The sequence below is a fragment of the Rhincodon typus genome, chromosome 7 (assembly GCF_021869965.1).
Source record: "Rhincodon typus isolate 14 chromosome 7, sRhiTyp1.1, whole genome shotgun sequence".
Classification (NCBI taxonomy): domain Eukaryota; kingdom Metazoa; phylum Chordata; class Chondrichthyes; order Orectolobiformes; family Rhincodontidae; genus Rhincodon; species Rhincodon typus.
Genome location: NC_063338.1, coordinates 5,674,756 through 5,694,125, shown reverse-complemented (window position 1 = coordinate 5,694,125; position 19,370 = coordinate 5,674,756). Strand labels below are relative to the sequence as shown.

Sequence of the window (19,370 nt, the reverse complement as noted above, 5' to 3'; positions counted from 1 at the left end):
TGTTTGTTTCCTCTCCACCTATCCTCTCCTCTATCCCTCTTCTATCCACCTCCCACTCTCTCCCTATTTATTTCAAAACCCCCTTCCCCTCCCCCTTTTCTGATGAAGGGTCTAGGCCCGAAACGTCAGCCTCTCTGCTCCTATGATGCTGCTTGGCCTGCTGTGTTCATCCAGCCCTGCACCTTGTTGTCTCCATCTCGAAGGACAAGATTAGCAGATACACCACCATCTGCAAGTTCCCCTCCAAGCCATTCCAAATCTTGACTTGGAAATGTATCATCATTTGCTTACCGTTGCTGGGTCAAAATCCTGGAATACTCTCCCTAAGGACATTGTGGGTCAACTTACAGTGTGCTGACTTCAGCGGTTTAAGAAGGCAGCCCACCAGCACCTTCTCAATGGCAACTAGGGACAGGTAATAAATGTTGGACAGCCAGCAATACTCATGTCCCACGAATTAATAAAAAAATGCAGTAGAGCTCCAAAATCAAAGAATCCTCAAGCAGGTACAGCACAGGGTAGATATACAAACTCTCTAAATTATCACTCCTCTCTGGATAGGTACAGGGAAAGAGACAAGTGAGTGATGATCACAGGTTACGAATGACCATTTATCTCCAGCTTCTGTCTTTAATGTACATCGCACCTATTGTATTCAACATTGATTTGATATCTCAAGACATTGATTCTGGTTGGGCCTCTCTAATTGTCACTGTCCTTGTTGTCTATAGTTGCTGAAAACCAAACTGCAAGAGCCACAATATCTGGGCTATTGGCAGTGGATGTTAACAAGTTGAGGAAAGGCTCTGGGCAGCAGTACATTGTTCGCTCCTTGCGTGTGAGCATGCAAAATAGGAGCAGCAGTAGGCTATTTGGCCTGCAAGCCTGTTCCGCCATTCGATAAGATCAGAGAATCATAGAATCCCTACACTGCGGAAAGAGTCCGTATCTGACTACATTGAGTCCGCACTGACTCTCTGAAGAACATCCCGCCCGGACCCAGCCACTCTACCCTATTCCCGTAACCCCTGATTTACCATGGCTAATCCACCTAACCTGCACATCCTTGGACAGTGGGAGGAAATCAGAGCACCTGGCGGAATCCTACGCAGACACAGGGTGAACATGCAAACTCCACAAAGACAGTCACCAAAGGCTGGAATTGAACCTGGGTCCCTGGCGCTGTGAGGCAGCAGTGCTAACCACTGGATGATCTGATTTTGCCCTCAACCTACTTTCCTGCCTACCCCGATAATCTTTGACTCACTTGTTAGTCAAGATTCTACCTACCTCTGCCTTAAAGAAATATTCAGTGATCTTCGTCCACATTACTGTCTGGGGAAGAGAGTCCCACAAGTTCGTGCAGTATCAAACATGGCAAGTTCCCTGAATCTTGCATGCTTCAATTAGATTGCCTCAGAGTTTTCTGAACTCTAACGGACGTGGACTCAGTGTCCAACCATCCCTCATAAGATAACCGCCTTAACCCATGATTGCTTAGTGGCTAATTAGCATATTTTCTGTTTCAGAGTTCCCGGGCAGCTTCAAGCCTCTCTGCTGCTACCCTTGCCTCCCTGGGAGGCACTTCATCAAGGCGAGGCAGTGGAGAGACCACCACCTCAATGGACACTGAAGGATCGATTCGAGAGATCAAGGTGGGAAGCAATGCGGGGTTGGTCATTTCAAAGACTGTGATCCAGCTAGTAGAGTTAACTTCTTGTCTACTCACATTGCTCATGGAGCTTGGCAAGAGATGTGTGTGTGTGTGGTAGGATTACCTTGCATCATTCTTATTTCCTCACAGGCCTGTCTCTTTCAGTGCTTCTCTATTTGTGTCTTTTACTTCTTGCATCCATGTCTATCTCTGCTTGTTTAGCTATCTATTCCCTCTGTCTTCATTTTCCACAGATTTAGTTTGATTATCTCCTTCTCCTTGTACCACTGTCTCTGTATTCCTCCCTTTGAAGCCTTGTTGTCTTTCCCTCTCTTGATTTTTCTATGTTTTGTATCTGTCTGATTCTAACCGCCTCTCTTCTCTTTTTGCCTGACCCTGTGACTCCAACTTCTGTTTCTGTCTCACTCCCACTGATTTTTCAGATCTTTGTCTCCTTCCACCTCTTCCTCAATTACCCTCTGTTCCTGTCTCCAGCTTACATTCCATGTTTGTTTAATGCCTCCCGCTCTGGCTTGGTCTTGGTCCTCCTCACGTTCTGGCTAAGTCGAGATCCCTCACATTATGCCTCAGTCCTGGCCCCTTGCGCTCTGGCTCGGTCCCAGTCCTCCTTATGCTCTGGCTCCGTCCTGGTCCCACATTTTAGAATAAGAATTGGGTTTATTGTCATTGTACTCCTGTACTTGAGTACACATGAAATGTTGACAATGTCGCCCCTCACGACGCCTTCTTAGGTGCAAAATATTTAAGGACATATCTTTGATACAAAAAGAGAAATAAAAATAAGGTTACATTACCTTTCGGAGATTCATAGTATAAGTTAGAAAATAAGAAATAAAGTTTAAAAGATAAACATTACAGTCGGATAAACCGATTACAGATAAACTTTACGTTGCAGTAGATCAGCAGAGGGTGCTTCCACACGTGGTTTGACTGGGCTGGCAACCTGCTGACTGTCCACATCAATCTCCAGTCTAACAACCGTCCCTGCTCTGCTCTATGCCTCCAGCCCACTCCACTTGGGTCTGTCTTTGTGTTATGCTGTATCGGTCTGTTTCTGTCTGTCATTCTGTGGAGGAGGTAATGGCATAGTGGTATTGTTGCTGGATTAATAATCCAGAAATCAAGGTAATGTCCCAGGGATCTTGGTTCAAAATTCAGCATGGCAGGTGCTGTAATTTGAATTCAATAAAAACAATCTAGAAATTTCGAAAAAAAGATCTAATGATGACCCTGAAACTCTCATCACTTGTTGTAAAAACTGAGCTGATTCCCTTCTCTCCAAAATCTGACGTCCTTACCTAGTTTGGCCTACAGAAGACACCAAACCCATAGCAGTGTAATTTATTCTTAGCTGCCATCTGAAATTGCCTAGCAAGGCACTCAGTTCAAGAGCAACTAGTGATTAGAAACCACTGCTGGCCCCATCCAGTGATGGTCACATTCATGAATAAATAATAATAATAAAGGTTTCTCTCTGTCTCTGTGGGTCTGCCTCTGTCACTTGCTCTGACTCTCGCTACCCTTTTTATTTTATTATCTTTCCCTCTTTACTTATTTTTTAATGTTTCAGTTTCTCTTTCTGACTGAATATCTTGCTTCACCTTGCTCCTTTTTCTTTTCTGTCATTTTTCTCATCTCGTTTCTTTCCTTCGGTCTCTGTTTTTTGGTCTCTGTGTATATCACATTCTCTTCCTCCCTCTTTCTTTCATTTCAAATTGCTGTCTGATTCTTCCCCAGGAAATCTTTGAGCTAAAGGATCAGATACAGGATATAGAAGGAAAATACATGGAAGGGCTGAAGGAGTTGAAGGTATCCAGTTTGGGAATGAGTGTGAATTTTTCCCCTTAGTGATCCTGCCTGAGCTGCCTGTGCATCATCATAGTATTAACCAGCAGGGGTCTATATTTCTCTCTGACACATCTGTTATTAACAGCATGGACTGTACTGAACCCATTCAAGGTTTTAGTCACTCTGGCATAAGCTAAACTTAAACTAGTTCTTCCAGTGTTCTCGCTCTCTTTCACCTGGAAACATGTTTTATCATTTCTTTGTTTTTTTTCAATCCTCTCAAGTTTCCCTGCTTGTGTTTTCTCCCATTCTTCTAAGATTCCCCTCTCTCTCTCACATTCACACTCTCCAATCATCCTGATTATCTCTCAATACCTGGGTGAATAGCCTCTGGAAGCCATCTTGTATTTTAATTGTCTTGTTAGTCAGACATTGGTGTCCAGATAGTTTGACTGTGACAGGCTCCACAACTGTGGTGTAATCCTGTCCCCTACACAGTCTCTGTGGCTCCATGACTGATATTATTCTATTTTTCCTCACCCAGCCAACTACTGTCCCTTCCTTTCCCCAAGTTGTACTTTTTTCTGATGAATGAAAGAGTGCAAAGCTAAGATTGGAACCCAGACCTTGTGCTCTGTGTGGCTCTCTCACTGAAAACAATGATCCACACTGTAGGTGTATTACTGTCTCAAAGTCTGCCACTACAGCGTAGTTCCAGGTATGTTCTACACAAGAAAATCAGAAGAAATCAAAACTGGCTAATTACTGCCCTATCAGTCTACTCCTGATCATCAGTAAAATGTTGGAAGGTGTCATGATCGCTGAGTCACCCACCATCAACATGCTGGGGATTAACACTGAAGAGAATCTGAATTGGACAAGCCATGTAAATACAGTGGCTATAAGAACAGATCAGAGGCTTGGAATCCTGCAGTGAATAACTCACCACCTGTGAGTGCCATTTTCTGACACCTAAGGATGAAAGTCGTTGACGACCATGACATCCATGCTGATACCAAGATGCTTCTGTATAAAGCAGTAATCCTTTCAACTCTTCTATACGGGTCTGAAACTTGGACTACGTACAGACACCGTTTCAAGACCCTGGAGAAATACCATTAACATTGTTTGAGACCGGTCCTCCGCATCAGATGGGAAGACAGACATACTAACATCAGCCATTCTTGAAGCAGTTAACAGCACCAGCATCAAGACCATGATTATCTGAAACCAACTCTGCTTAGGATGTCTGAGTTCTGACTACCAAAGCAAATCTGCTTCGCCCATCTCAAGGAAGGCACTCGAATAAGAGGAGGGCAAAGGAAATGTTTCAAAGACTCTCTGATGACTTCCCTCAAGAAATTTAACATAGATGTCACTGCATGGGGGACCCTCGTTCAGGACAAACTGACTTGGAGGAAATGCCTCTATGAAGGGACACAATTCTGTGAGAATATCTGTCGGCAAAAGGAAAGATGGAAAAGGAACCGGAGAAAGGAATGCCAATGATCTCAAGGCTAAGGACCAATTCCACCTCCTGGAAACAGCTGCCAAATATGTGGTCGGACAGGCAGTTCTAGGATTGGGCTCATTAACCCACACAGACCCACTGAACCCGTGACCAGTGGCACGGAATTTCCTAGGTGGACAATCATACTTGTTAGCGAGTAACTGGTGACAACAAACTCACCACTTGACTCCCCAAAGCCTGTCCACCATCTACGAGTCAGGAGTATAATGGAATACTCCCCAGTTGCCTGGAGGAGTGCAGCTCCAGCAACACTCAAGAAGCTTGACCCCATCCAGGACCATGCAGACCACTTCTCTGGCACCACATACACAAATATTCACTCTCTCCATCACTGGTGCACAGCAGTAGCAGTATGTATCAGCTACTAAGTGCACGACAGAAATTTCCCAAGGCTTCTTAAATAGCACTTTCCAAACTCTCAACAACTAACCATCTAAAGTCCAAAGATGTGCAAGTTAGGTGGATTGGCCATGCTAAATTGTCCATTGCGTTCAGGGATATATAGCTTAGGTGCAATAGCTGTGGGAAATACAGGGATAGAGTTAGGGGATGGGTCTGGGTGGACTTGTTGGGCTGAATGGCTTGTTTACACACTGTGGAGATTCGATGATGATCTGGAAGATGAAATTCTGACTTGCAAATATATCATCATTTCTTTGCTGGATCAAAATCCTGGAATGACCTACTCAATAGCATTGTGGGTGTACCTACGCCAAATGGACTGCAGCGGTTCAAGGAGGTAGATTGCTACCGCCATCTCAAGGGTAATGAGGGATGAGCAATAAATGCTGGCCCAACTAACAACACCCACATTCTCTGAATGTATAAAATAAATTGGAGCTGCGACACTATCCTCAACTTCCTGCGAATACAAAGCAGAATTTTTGGTGAAGGACCGACATCCAAATTGGAATTCCTCCTTCCATGGTCTGGAACTATTTCTACTTGCACCATCTGTGTAACAGTCTTACTGGCCCTCTGTTCACCCTGCATACTACAATGATCCCAACTGATATTATTACTGCGCAAGTCAGATCCCAGATTGAAACCTTGATAGAGCAAAGTGGCCCCTCGCAGAAACATAAGCATGCAATAACAATAAAGTACAAGAAATCAAATTATCTACTTGTAACACATATTCAAAGAATTTTAAACCCATAGTCCAAGTATAATCTCATTAGTCCCAAAACACCACTTGTACAGTATCTCACACCAGTGTCCTGTTTCTAATGTTGGTATCAATTATTAAGAAAGTAATAGCAGCACATTTGGAAAATCGTAATCTAATCAAACAGAGTCAGCATGGCTTCATGAAAGGGAAATCATATCTGAGTAATTCAATAGAGTCTTTTTGAAGAAGTCTCAACCCAAGTGATAGAGGGCAACAAGTTGATGTGTTGCATTGGGACTTCCAGAAGACATTGGACAAGGTACCTCACAAAAGATTAAATCATAAGAGCCCAGGGGAAGCAGTATATTAGCATAGATAGAGAATTGGCTGATGGGCAGGAAACAGTGAGTGGGAATAAGGGATTCTTTTTCAGGTTGGTGATCAGTAACCAGTGGGGTTCCACAGAGATCAGTGTTGAGACCAATTACAATGTATGTTAATGACCTGGAGGAAAGAAGCAATTGTACTGTAGTCTACAAATTTGACAACACATAAGCAGATGGAAAGGCAAGTTGCAAGAGGGATACAGTTTATAGAGAGGCATTGATAGATTATGTAAATGGACAAAATGTTGGTAAAGGAGTACAATGTGGGAAAATGTATAGTTGTTCATTTTCGAAGGGAGAATAAAAGAAAAGGGTATTATTTAAATGGAGAAAAAACTGCAGAAAGCTGCAACACAAAGTAACTTGGGGTACTTGTCCACAAAACACTGAAAGCTAGCTTGTAGGTACGGCAGGTAATCAGGAATGTGAATGGAATGCTGGCCCTTATTTCAAGGGGGATGGAATATATGAGTAAGAAACCCTTACTGCAAATGTACAAGTTGCTGGTGGGACCACACCTGAAGTTATGTGAGACGTTTTGGTCCCCTTGTTTAAGGAAAGCTACTATTTCATCAGAGGCAGTTCAGAAAAGGTTCACTAGGATGATCCTTGGTATGGTCAGATTGTCTTATGAGTAAAGCTTGAACAGGCTGGGACTCCACTAACTGGTATTTAGAAGAATGAGCAGTGATCCCAAATAAGATTGTTAAGGGGTTTTACAGGGTAGATGCTGAGACGATGTCCCCCTCATGGACGAGTCTAAAACTAGAGGGCATAGTGTCAGAATAAATGGATGTCAATTTGAGACTGAGATGAGGAGGAATTTCTTCTTTCAGAGGGTTATTCCTTGACACAGCATGCTGTGGGGGTAGATTCTTGTGTATATTTAAGGCTGAGATAGAATCTTGATCAATTGGAGAATCAAGGGGTAAGGGCACGAAAGTGGACATGAGGAATGTCAGATCAGCCATGATCCTATTGAATGACACATCAGGATTGAGAAGTGAACGGCCTACACCTGTTCCTATTTCTTACGATCGTATTATGGCCTAACATCTCAGTAGGTTCAAATCACTTAATCTATCTTCATCCTAGGACTTCACAGGACTGCTCAAATCTCAAAGTAAGAGCAAAACTAAAACCACCCCCTCTAAGCTATGGGTGTTTCCCTTAAGCTTAAAAAAAAAATCAAATTCTAGAAATCTCCAAAAACTTCAAAAATGAACAACTATACATTTTCCCACATTGTACTCCTTTACCAACATTTTGTCCACTTACATAATCTATCAATGCCTCTCTATAAACTGTATTTACCTTGCAGGGGGTCACAAAACAGTCTCAGGTAAACAAACTATTGGCAGTGCACAAAAGCTGGCCCTCAAGAAACCGTTTGAAGTTAATTAATTTGTAAGCATTTTTATAGCCACATTTTAAAACAGTTTTATAGAAACTTTCAAAGAAATCCCACATATTACTGACTCAAAAATTCAAACTTACAATAAGTGATTATATACGTTACATTGTCCATAATAATATCTTGTGAGGTTGGACAATCTGACAATTAAGATTCAGGATGGGTGAGGTGGATTGGATCTGGGACACTAGTAGAAAATATTGACTGAGGAGTGGGGTGGGGCGGGGCATCTACCAGCCAAGAGATCTGAGGTTGGGGGAGAATGTTGGACTCTTCCTTTCAAAGCTCAGGGGGAGCTGTATGGAATCTACCAACCAAGGAGTCGAAGGTAAAAACTATGACCGGAAGGATTGTGAGGAGGTGGAAACTATCAACTGAAGGAATGTGGGAGGGGTGGGTGTTGATGCACAAATGTCCTTGCTGCAGGTGAAGCAGATCATGAATCAGCGTGGAGGCTTGGTCCACTGGTCAAACCCTGCCCAGTTCAAATCCTGAATGGCCAAGTTAATATTTTCTGGGACTAAAGGCTGGGAATTTTGTTTCGGGTAGACTCTGTCTTGACCCCAGACGGATCAAGCCTCTTCCTCCTGTTGTGTCAGTCGATTCAATTTTGGACCTGCAGTGTCAGTGTTTGTGTTCTTATGATTGCTTTTCTCCTGATCTAGGATTCATTGGCCGAAGTAGAGGAGAAGTACAAAAAGGCAATGGTATCGAATGCACAGCTGGACAATGAAAAGACCAACCTCATGTACCAGGTGGACACACTAAGGGAAAGTTTGCTGGAGCTGGAGGAACAGTTAGCAGAGACACACAGGATGCATGAAGAGAAGACTAAGGTGAGTGGCTCTGGGGTTGAGTTGTAGAGGTAGTCTGAACCAATGGCAGCAGACTAAACTCCCACAATGAATAGACAGGGTCTTACATTTAGGGCAATTATTGTGCCATTATATCACTATCTGGAAGCATAGTTTACCTTAGAGAGAACACAGGAAATGGAAAGGATTGGGAAAAGTTATTGGACATGGAAAACTTCCATCATACAACATGGGAATCAGACTATAAAGGTGAATTCTTCATAAATAGTGGGTATGACTTATGAATTCCTGAACTCTGAGAACTTGGGAGAATTTATTGACGGTGAAGCACCATATACTTTGCATTTCCATGGGTTCTATAATTTGGACAGAAGGGCAAGATTTCTCACGAAATACATACTTGATGCATGCACTGACTGTGAAGAATATGAAAAGTAATCTCATGTGAGCATCTTTTGCCCCAAGTACGTTCTTAAGCTGCTTATGGGCCAGCAGTCAAATGTCTAAGGGTGGCCACGATAGTGGGACACGAAGTCAAGTCTACGGAAAAATATAAATCTGGCTAAAGGTCCAGGTACTGTGGAGAGGATTTCTAGCGATATCCTGATACAGTAGTATAGAGAAATCTCAATGAAAGGAAAGAGACTGCAGCCGGACAAGGCACCTGAGTAGCATGGGCAACAGAGAGCCTTCTTGGGCAACAGATAAATGTAGAATTGCTCATGATTAGGAGGTTTTTGGCCCACAAATAGAACGGAAGATTGAGTGATTTTAAAAAAAAACTAAACTAAGATGGTTACAAAACCTGAAAGAATTCAAGAGTACATTCAGAAATTGACGATAGAAATCAATCTGCCTTGCCACATAGATTTATGCAAAATAAGCCTTATCAGATGGGACCAAAAAAGATTGATAGGTGGAGGCTTCAAGGAATGTTTCAATTATAGGGAGATGAGGGTAGATTCTCCTACAGACGAGAAGATAACTTTGAAAATATTTTTAGCTGTTTTAACAACCCTTTCTTGAAAGTATAACTGTATAGTTATCATAGGATACCCTAGTTATCATAGGGTAACCTGCTTGAGCCGAACATATTCTTAAAGCTCCCAAAGGTAGCACCAGGAGTAGAGGGAAAGCTCGTGAAATTGCACAAATGCGTTTACAGTTATGGTATTTTCAGGAAGGGTGATTCTGCTAACTTTGAGTTCACAACTCAAGATGGACCCAAGATGGGGGAGGGCACCAATAACTTTGAAGAAAAGATTTTCAATCAAATTAGGAAAGAATTCAAAATTGGCAACAAACCTCTGGAGTCAAATATATGGGATTAGAAATTAAGCAGAGTGAGCATTTAACTTTACCAGATGTGGACAGAAATATGGGGCTGCTACTGAGGATGAGATGGAACAGTTGATGAGTGTTGTTGCACTGATTAGGCATTCAGACCAGACTAGATGCAAGTTTTACTATGCTGGAACTTGGTGTAGTCATGAAAATCCCAAAGATTGAGAACACTGCACAGTGCATAAAACTTCAAAAAAATTGAAAACAGTATGTATACTGAAGTTCTCAGCTCGGGTGATCATTTTTAGTGATGTTTCATATGCAAATCTTGGTGATGGATTTTGCATTGCAGGAGGATGTGTGATACTCCTTATGGGAGAAAATTAGAAATGTCGCCCCTTGGCTTGAGGTGACAACGGGTGGGGGGGTTGGTGGATTCTGGAATGGAGGATGAGGAAAGTGCTAAGAGTGGTGAAGAGCACATTAGCTACTGAAACTGGCTCTTGTTGATGCTGTTGACATGGAGATCTATTTGTCTAAGATCTTGGGCACAATACATAGAACAGAGACCAAAGGAACAATACCAGTAGAATATTAGATGAGCAATCGTTTTTTCATGGGTAATGTACATTCTACAAAACTTGTAGGTGAGAAAAGGCTTAGGATAGATATTACCAGTTTAAAGCAGATGCTAGAGAAGAAAGAAATCCTAAACTTAGGTGGCTAGATACTGGTTATCAATTACTCAAATTATTTCACTAAGGGGACTTTAGTTCCTTCTTTCTTAGTTTAACTTTCTTTATAATCAAATATTTTTCTAGTTTCTAACAGTGTCAGAGATGACTTTGTTTCCTGGGCACATGCTGGATGAGGAAGGTTCACAGTTTCACCGATAGGGCTTTAGTTTTTAACCAATCTCTAGATTAGTATAATAAGTAGCTGCCTTGGTAAAGTAGCACCTATTGCGAACTGCCTCAGAGTGTTTAACATTTAACTGACAGCAATCTGTAAATTGCTTGAACTAACTGAACACCAGACTAATTCCTGGGGTGGTGGGATTTTGTTTTATTCATATGTGGGGTGTGGGTGTCGCTGGCTGGCTAACATTTATTGTCCGTGCCTTGTTGCCCTTGGGTGAATTGTCCTCTGAGGAAAGATTTATTAGACTGATTGAGAAGTATGAGAAATGATCTCAATTCAAACATAAAAGTGCAGGACCTTTTAAGGGTCAAACGGAACGACTCCAAAGTTGACTGAGAGCAGGTGATACTCATTGGACTTTATGACCCGGATTTTCTGCTGGTCAGACATTCATCGTTTCCAGTGTAGATGGGAGTTGCGCATGGGGGCGCTGCAAATTCACATTGTAGCACACTCTGAAGAAAGGTGGCTGTGGTTATTGGAGGTCAGACATCTCTGCTCCAGGATATCTCTGCTGGTGTTCCTCAGGATAGTGTCCCAGGCTCAACCATCTTCAGCTGCTTCATCAATGACTTTCCCTCCAACATAAGGCCAGAAGTGGGAATGTTTGCTGATAACTGCACAGTGTTCAGCACCATTTGCAACTCCACAGTGACTGAGTCCAAGTTCAAATGCAGCAGCATCTGGACAATGTTCAGGCTTCAGCTGAATAGTGGCAAGTGACGCTCACGCCACACAAGGTGGGACATAGACTGTCTCCTATTGGAGATGGTCAAACCATTGCCCCTTGATTTCAACGGTGTTACCATCACTGAATAACATCCTGAGGGTTGCCATTGATCACAAACTGAACTGGACTATTCATAAAAATACAGTGGCTACAAGAGCAGGTCAGAGGCTAGGAATACTAGCCTTCCTCATCCAGCACGTGTCCAACAAGTAACTCCCCTCCTGACTCTCCAAAGCCTGTGCACAAGATGCAAGTCAGGAATTGATGGAATACTTTCCACTTGCCTGGATGAACACAGCTCGAATAACACTCAAAGAGCTTGACACCATCCGAGATGCTTGATTGGCACCATACCCACAAACATTCAATCACTCCATCAAAGACGCTCAGTAGCAGCTGTGTGCGCTATCTACAAGATGCACTGCACTGAAATCTTTAGACAACACCTTTTAACCCTATGACCACCACCATCTAGAAGGCCAAGGGCACAGATACATGGGGGCAACACCACCTGCAAGATCCCTCCCGAGCCACTCACCATTCTGTCTTGGAAATATATCGCTGTTCTTTCAGTTGACTGGGTCGAAATCCTGGCATTCCCTCCCTAACAACATTGTGTATCATATGCAGTACCTACAGTACATGGACTGCAGCGGATCAAGAAGGCAGCTCACCATCACCACCTCATAGTCAACTGGGGACAGTAATAAATGCTGGCCCAGCCAACATAATCCATGTCCCACGACTGAATAAAATAAAAAAAAAACAGGAAATTGAAAATTCAGCTGGGCAATCCTCGGTCTGGAACCACCAAAAGTCTCCACATAAATTTACATCTCCCACAGACCATTTATACCCACGCAGGGAACTGACACAACCACCCCCCCAAACCTCCACTGCTGCTAGACCCCCATCCCTGCCAGACCAGAATTCTTCCACCACCCTGACCTATACAGAAAGTTGGATCACTTACCTGGCCACCTTGTCTCCTTGCACCCCAGCACTCTACCCATTTGCCACACTAACCCCTTCCCACTTGGCATCCTACTGACCTAGCACCCTACCTCCTACCAGATGCCACCCTACCCTCCCAGCACCCTAACATCACACTTGCCTTTTGTACTTCACTTTGGCAGCTGCTGTCAAAAGGTGATGTCTGGGCCTTTTAAATTTCAGTATACAGCAGCTGACTGCTATGGAAAGAGATGTGGTTTGCCTTCCTTGACAAGTTTGGCACAATGAAAGAACTGTCCTAGCTGAAGTGTGGTCCTGAGCGGAATCTCCAGTCAGAAATGAGGAGCTCCCTTTTGTTTAAAAAAAAGGGGTGGAATGGCAATGTGCATGAGATTGCCACTTCTCTGAAAATCTGGCTCTGTATTTCAGAGCTGGGTTCTTTTAGCTTCTAAATGGGGAAAGATAGAAATTGTTATTTGTGCTAACTGTAGATTCACAATAAAATCATTGTAAAGCTTTGAAATTCTTTTGCTGTCTAATTCACTGTATAGATAATATTGGTCTGTTGAATAGGAATTGCATACACAACAGACCCTCATACTGTCATGTGGGTGCTGAATTGTTTGGAATTGTCTGCCAATGTTGTTGCTTGGGGTTTGGGTTCTGGACAGTCTATTATTGATGTTGTAGATAGTGCATCTTTTGACTACCTGGGAATTGGAGTTTAAATCTCTTACTCTCTCTTGCTAGGAATTGGACAGACAGAAACATGCCTACAGTATCCTGCAGCATCAGTTTGAGACAATGAAGGAGACTCTTAAAGAGAGGGAAGAGATGTTAGCGGTAAGTGAAATGTTGTTGTTCATGTCACATGATTAACCAAGTCACGCCCATTCAGCAGTAAGATGTTGGATGCTCACAGGACCAAAAGACATCACCTCCTGGGAGGCCTGCGCTGTGGAAATGAGCCAAGGCGTTTCGAAAGCCAATCTTTTGGGTCAATCAGTCTTCCTTTGCAAACTATTTGCTCACGTTAGTGGTTGGGAAGTTATTGGTAGTTACTCAATGTTTGTTAGGAAGATTGTGAATTGCGCAAGGATGGGCCCAGACTGTCAACTCGCATCAGGTTGACAGATGAAGGCTGGTTGCTTAGAGATATGCACAGCCTGATGACCCCTCAGTGCACCAGCTAAATGAAATGCTGAATCAGTGCCAGGACTTGAGGGGTGTGATTTACACCACCTCAGGCTGAATTTTCCCCAGCTACCACCAGACTCAATGTCCCCGGTCTTATCCTCTCCCAGTTAAACAACTGCAGTGACTCCTGTTTGTACGTGATAGTGACCAGGGCTGCATTTGGTAATGCCCTACACATGCCTGATAAACCATTCTTGCCATGTGAGCATCAACAGTCTGTTCAGGCTATGGAGTGCATCGCAGTCCAGTCTAGACCAACATCTGCCTCAGTTTTCAAAGGGTATTGGAATCCATTGTTAATCCACATCTATTCACTCAGCCTAAGGTCAGGTCAGTCAGCACAATGTGTGACTGGCTTCTGGCAACACTTGTTCTGTATGACTGAGTTTTTACTATAGCAACATTCAGAAGGTATATTCAGTATATTCCAGCCATACTAAGATTATGTTGAATTGCATGCAATGGCTGAGGATGTTTTAACTGATCTGAGACAGTGTTTAAATGTAAATGCATACAAAGAGCTTCTCTGGTCTACCATTTTTTTAATGCTGCTTTTTCTAGTCTTTGCTCTTTCCAGTTCCCTTTCATTTGTTCTCTTTCTTTCTTTCTCTCTTGCTTTCTTCCTTTTGTAATCCTTCATCTCCCTTGGATCGGGATTGGTATTAGGAGATCAAAGAGTTGAACCAGAAGCTGACTTCCTACACTCAAGAGATCTCTGACCTCCAGGAGACGGTGGAATGGAAGGACAAGAAAATTGGGGTATGGGAAGCCTGAGCGTTCTGAGTTTGAATCTCTGTCACCCACTGTACACTCAGTTGTTAATGATCAGTGTGTGGGATCAATCACCCACTGTTCACTTAGTTGTTAACAGTGTTGATTTTAGGGGATTTGTACTCTCATCTACCTAATATAGGCAATTGATGACTTGTACCAATTTTCTGATAGTTTATTGAATTTAGGAAGCAGCAGTTTAGATATGTTACATTGTTTAATTAGGTGAAGAAAGTATAGAATCGTGACAATTGAAAATGGTTCACTGATGCCAGAGGGGACACAAGCTGTTGGCATAATGTGTGGTCTTGTTGAGATTGTGGGAGGAGCATTCTGTGATCTAGTCAATCTGTTACGGAACTCTTCTCTGGGTCTTCCTTCTCTTATTCTGGTACATTCTCTACCTGTTTGAGAATTGCCTGCTGAGAACGCACAGATGAGAACACCCCTCTGCCCCAAGAACTTATTGTTATATTTCTGGAGGCAGGTAGCTAACACTGTCAATCAATTCGCTGAACTATCTTGATCAATACCCATGGGACAAGTAGTCATGACATCAGATGATCATTGTCCCCTTGCTCACTTCCATTCGAACACTGGTTTTCATTCTCTCTAAAGAACTAAAACTGCTTATTTTCAAACACACTACATTAATTATAGGGTACGTTTGGCACCAGATTATATTGTTGATGCTAGTTCCATTTGCATTATGCCCTCCGTGTTTCTCATAATTCTTACTATTTGTTTTCCCATGCTGGAATTTTGAAAGTTAATTATTGGTGTAATTGTTAAATAAAATCTCATGCTGCTCAGTAAATACAAGGAAAATACAGTTTTCAAGGCACCCCAATTTCCAACAATGCTCTGGGTGTGGGATCACAGTCACCCACAGTTTACTCTTCTGTTAACACTCTGGATATGGGATTTAGGTACAATACATTCTCTCCTTTGGGCCAAATCATTGAAATAAATTGTAAATAGCTGACTACTCTGCACTGATCTCTGCGGCACTTCTCTTGCCAACCTGAAAATACCCAGTTACCCTGAGTCTCTGGTTTCTGTCAGCTCACCAATCCTCTACCCATGATGATAAATCCCAGCACTATAAGCTCTTGTCTTTTGTAGTAACAGTTTATGTGGCACCTTATCAAATGTTTTTTGGAAATCCAAAAGCACTATCTCTTCAGTCCACTTGTTACATTCTCCAAGAACTCATAAAAGTTTTTCAAATTCAATCTTCCTTTCACTGAACCGTGCTGACTGCATGATTGTATTATTACATTCTCAACAACACACATGTAACCTCTCCTAGAGACATATAGTTTCTTTCATATGATAAGCAGGCCCTTTATCCCTGGTCACATCTGGAGACCTGAGGCAGGAAGTGGTCAAACTGCAGTCACTTGGAGGTGTTGAAAGTTGATGAAGGGATAACAATGGGAGCCTATGCGCTGTTAATCAGTCGAATTTAATTTTTTATTTAACCAACATCTGAACCTTGCCTGTATTTACTCCTGTCAGGATTCTGTACGCACAAGTTCTGTTCCTCTTTGACTTTTCTACTCGTATTGTTCCTTTCTCCTTTTCTCTCTTTCTCTCATCGGCTTCCTGTCACTAACCCTTTAGGCGTTAGAAAGACAGAAGGAATACTCTGATGCCATCAGGATTGATCGGGATGAGCTCAGAGAGGAGGTTGCCATGCTGAAGGAAAGACTGAAGGTATGGACTCAGCATTAGGGATCTGTCCTGGATCTGGGCCTAAGGTTATCAGCTTGCAGAGCTGAGTGGTGATGTGTTAACAGGAATTGGGAATCAATTGGGATGTGCACTGGGATAGGTGCAAATGCTGAAAGATTCTTGAAGGTGCAAAAGTGCGTCTACTCGAATTGACTTAATTCGTCAAATAGCAGCCAGGGTTGTGATACTGTTGGCCTCAGTGGCAGGGATAGGCAGTCAATCTAGTCTCTGCCAACCGCTTCGCGGTACCAGGAGATGAAGATACAGACAGGCTCAGCAGTGATGCCTCCTATATTTGAGCAGCCCAACAGCATTTTAAACATGGAGTGGATAGCGAGGGAGTGGAAGAAACCATCGCCTGTGGAAATATACACAATCCAAAAGCTTGACAAGGTGAGAACCTGAGCAATATGTTGGGTTAGGAAGAGGCTGCATAACTACTCCATCTTCATTTTGGGTTTGGGAGATTTATATCTACTAGTAATGCTTCCCAATTAAATTATTTCAAGGAATAAGTTCCCAGGGGAGGCAAAATGGTAATTCCTGGTAAAAATACACCCGTGGGGACCGTCCCTTCAAGAAGCTACCCTGTCTTTCACTGGATCATCAGCCCTGATGAATCTTCATGTCACTCCTCTCGAACTCAGCAGAAGTGAAGTCAGTTGTTGGACTTCTCTTGTTCTCCTAGCTTAGTTCAGTGGGTTCACACAAACCAGGAATCTGGGGCCTATTCCATACCTCGCAGTCACTTTTTGGAGAACATGATGTGGGTGCTGGATGAGCAGGTAAGCTCAATATTGAATCACAGAATTACAGAATCCCTACAGAGTGGAAACAGCCCCTTCGGCCCAACAAGTTCACACCAACCCTCAGAGCATCCCACCCAGACCCACCCCCTATAACCCACCTCACCTACACATCCCTGAACACTACGGCAATTTTGCACGGCCAATCCACCTAACCTGCACATCCCTAGACTGTGGGAGGAAACCGGAGCACCCGGAGGAAACCCACACAGACACAGGCTTCTTAACTTATTTGCAGTGGCAGCCTGGAAGGATTGGGGCCTGTTCCTATTACCCTATAATCGTGGTTTATTTTCTATACCAGGCCTATGGGTTGTTGACAAATGGTGAGGCTGAACCTGTGAGGAAGGATGGCAATACACACACGGAGGCTGCTGAGACAGGTCCACAAGCTGCAACCCAGCCACAGAGCTCCAGTGACGGACCTCTAGGTATGTACAGCATACCCAGTTTATCTATAATCTCAACATCTGAATGAACTCTGGGCAAAAGAATAAGAAAAGCAAAAGGATGGGATAGGGGAGGGTTTTGGTGAGAGTCAAGCAGCATGTTGGTGTGAAACAAGGTTATCACACATTTGGGAGTAATAGGGTTTTGCAAACTTGTACCTTAACCTTTTCTTTCACGATCCACTAAACCTACAGCTGGGCCTGTATATAGGGGATCTAATAGAAAGAAGCACCACAATATGTGTGATGGCTGAAAATGATTCGGTGTTACAGCTGGCCTGGGGAACTGATTCAGTGATATTCTTTGCCCTGGAGAACTGATAGAGTGGTGCATCTTACAAGCAGGTACTGTGCAGGGTTAGATACAGAGTAAAGCTCCTTGCACATAGTCTGCACCAAACATTGCCAGGATATGTATCGCATGGCATTCGATACAGGGTAAAACTACGCCTACAGTCCCATCAAACACTTCCAGTGCAGTTAAAATATGGAATTCAAAGTAAAGCTCCATCTTTACTCTTCCATCAAGCCCTGCAACAGCAAGTCAAGAAATACAAAGAAAAATCCCTCTAAATTGTTCTACTGAATTGCCCAGGACAGATACAGCACAGGGTTACAAAAGTGTAAAACTCCTTCTACGCTGTCTCTATCAAACCCTAGGACAAGTTCAGCACAGGTTCAGATACAGAGTAAAGTTCTCTCTACATTGTCCCCATTAAATACTTCTAGGACAGACTGCAAGTGGTTAGATACAGAGCTCTATCTACATTGTCTTCCTCAAGCATTCCCAAGGGAAGTATAGCGAAGAGTCAGATACAGATTAAAGCTCCACCTACACTATAACCATAAATTCTACTCAAGACAGGTACAGCACACTGTTTGATAGAGTACAATGCCTTCTACACTGTCTCCATCAAGCCTGCCAAGGTCAGTTAATAATAGTCATAATAAAGGGCCAGTATGTTACATATTTATGCTGTCAGCTGATTCTTGCAGCCTGATCCGCATAGTTTGTTATTCACCCAGCAACTGGGCCTTTGTTAAGGAGAGGTCATGTCTGACCAACTTGGTTGAATTTTTCTACGAGGTAACCAGGTGTGTAGATGAGGGCAACACATTTGATGTAACCTACTTGGACATCAGCAAGGCTTTTGATAAGGCTGGGAGGCTGACAGTGAAGGTAAGAGCCCATAGGATCCAAGAAAATTTGGCAGTTTGAATCTTGATTTGGCTGAGTGATAAGAAGCAGAGGTTGATGGTCAAGGGGTGTTTCTGTGACTGGGAACCTGTGTCCAGTAGGGTTCCGCATGGATCAGCGTTGGGACCCTTACTGTTGGTACATTAGATTGAATGTAGGAGGGTTGATCAGTACATTCCCGATAAGAAAATTGGTGGGGTGGTAAATAATGAAGAGGATACCCTTAGATTAAGGAGTATATAGAGAGGCAGGCTAGTCAGATGGGTTGATCAGTGGCACATGTACACTTGTGTTGCCAAGGCATACAAGGCTATTGGCCAAATGCCGGAAAATGAGATTAGAATAGTTGGGTGGCTATTTTTGACCAGTGCAGACCGGATGGGCCGATGGGTCTTTTCCTGTGCTGTAGACCTTTGTAACTGAACATATACCTAAATGGCAAGGGGATATACATCTGCCTCCACCTAATCCCCTTGGGACCCTAATAAATACCTAGAGCCAAGTTTGTTCAGCTGGGCCTTTAAACATCAACAATAGGGACTTTGGAACTGCAATCACGTCAGAACTGGGTGTGTCTGTGATTGGACTGGTGCAGACAAGGTA

At 43.1% G+C, this 19,370-nt stretch overlaps 1 protein-coding gene across 1 annotated transcript in view; it reads left to right on the top strand.

The window, feature by feature from the left end:
* LOC109935679 (nuclear mitotic apparatus protein 1-like) overlaps positions 1–19,370 on the top strand; it is a 123,670-nt gene that overhangs the window by 77,537 nt on the left and 26,763 nt on the right. Inside the window, exons 6-12 of the mRNA XM_048598681.1 lie at positions 1,530–1,655; positions 3,413–3,484; positions 8,571–8,741; positions 13,360–13,452; positions 14,473–14,565; positions 16,204–16,296; positions 17,425–17,551. Of these exons, the coding sequence (XP_048454638.1) occupies positions 1,530–1,655; positions 3,413–3,484; positions 8,571–8,741; positions 13,360–13,452; positions 14,473–14,565; positions 16,204–16,296; positions 17,425–17,551 (775 nt within the window). The remainder of the gene's footprint in view (positions 1–1,529; positions 1,656–3,412; positions 3,485–8,570; positions 8,742–13,359; positions 13,453–14,472; positions 14,566–16,203; positions 16,297–17,424; positions 17,552–19,370) is intronic.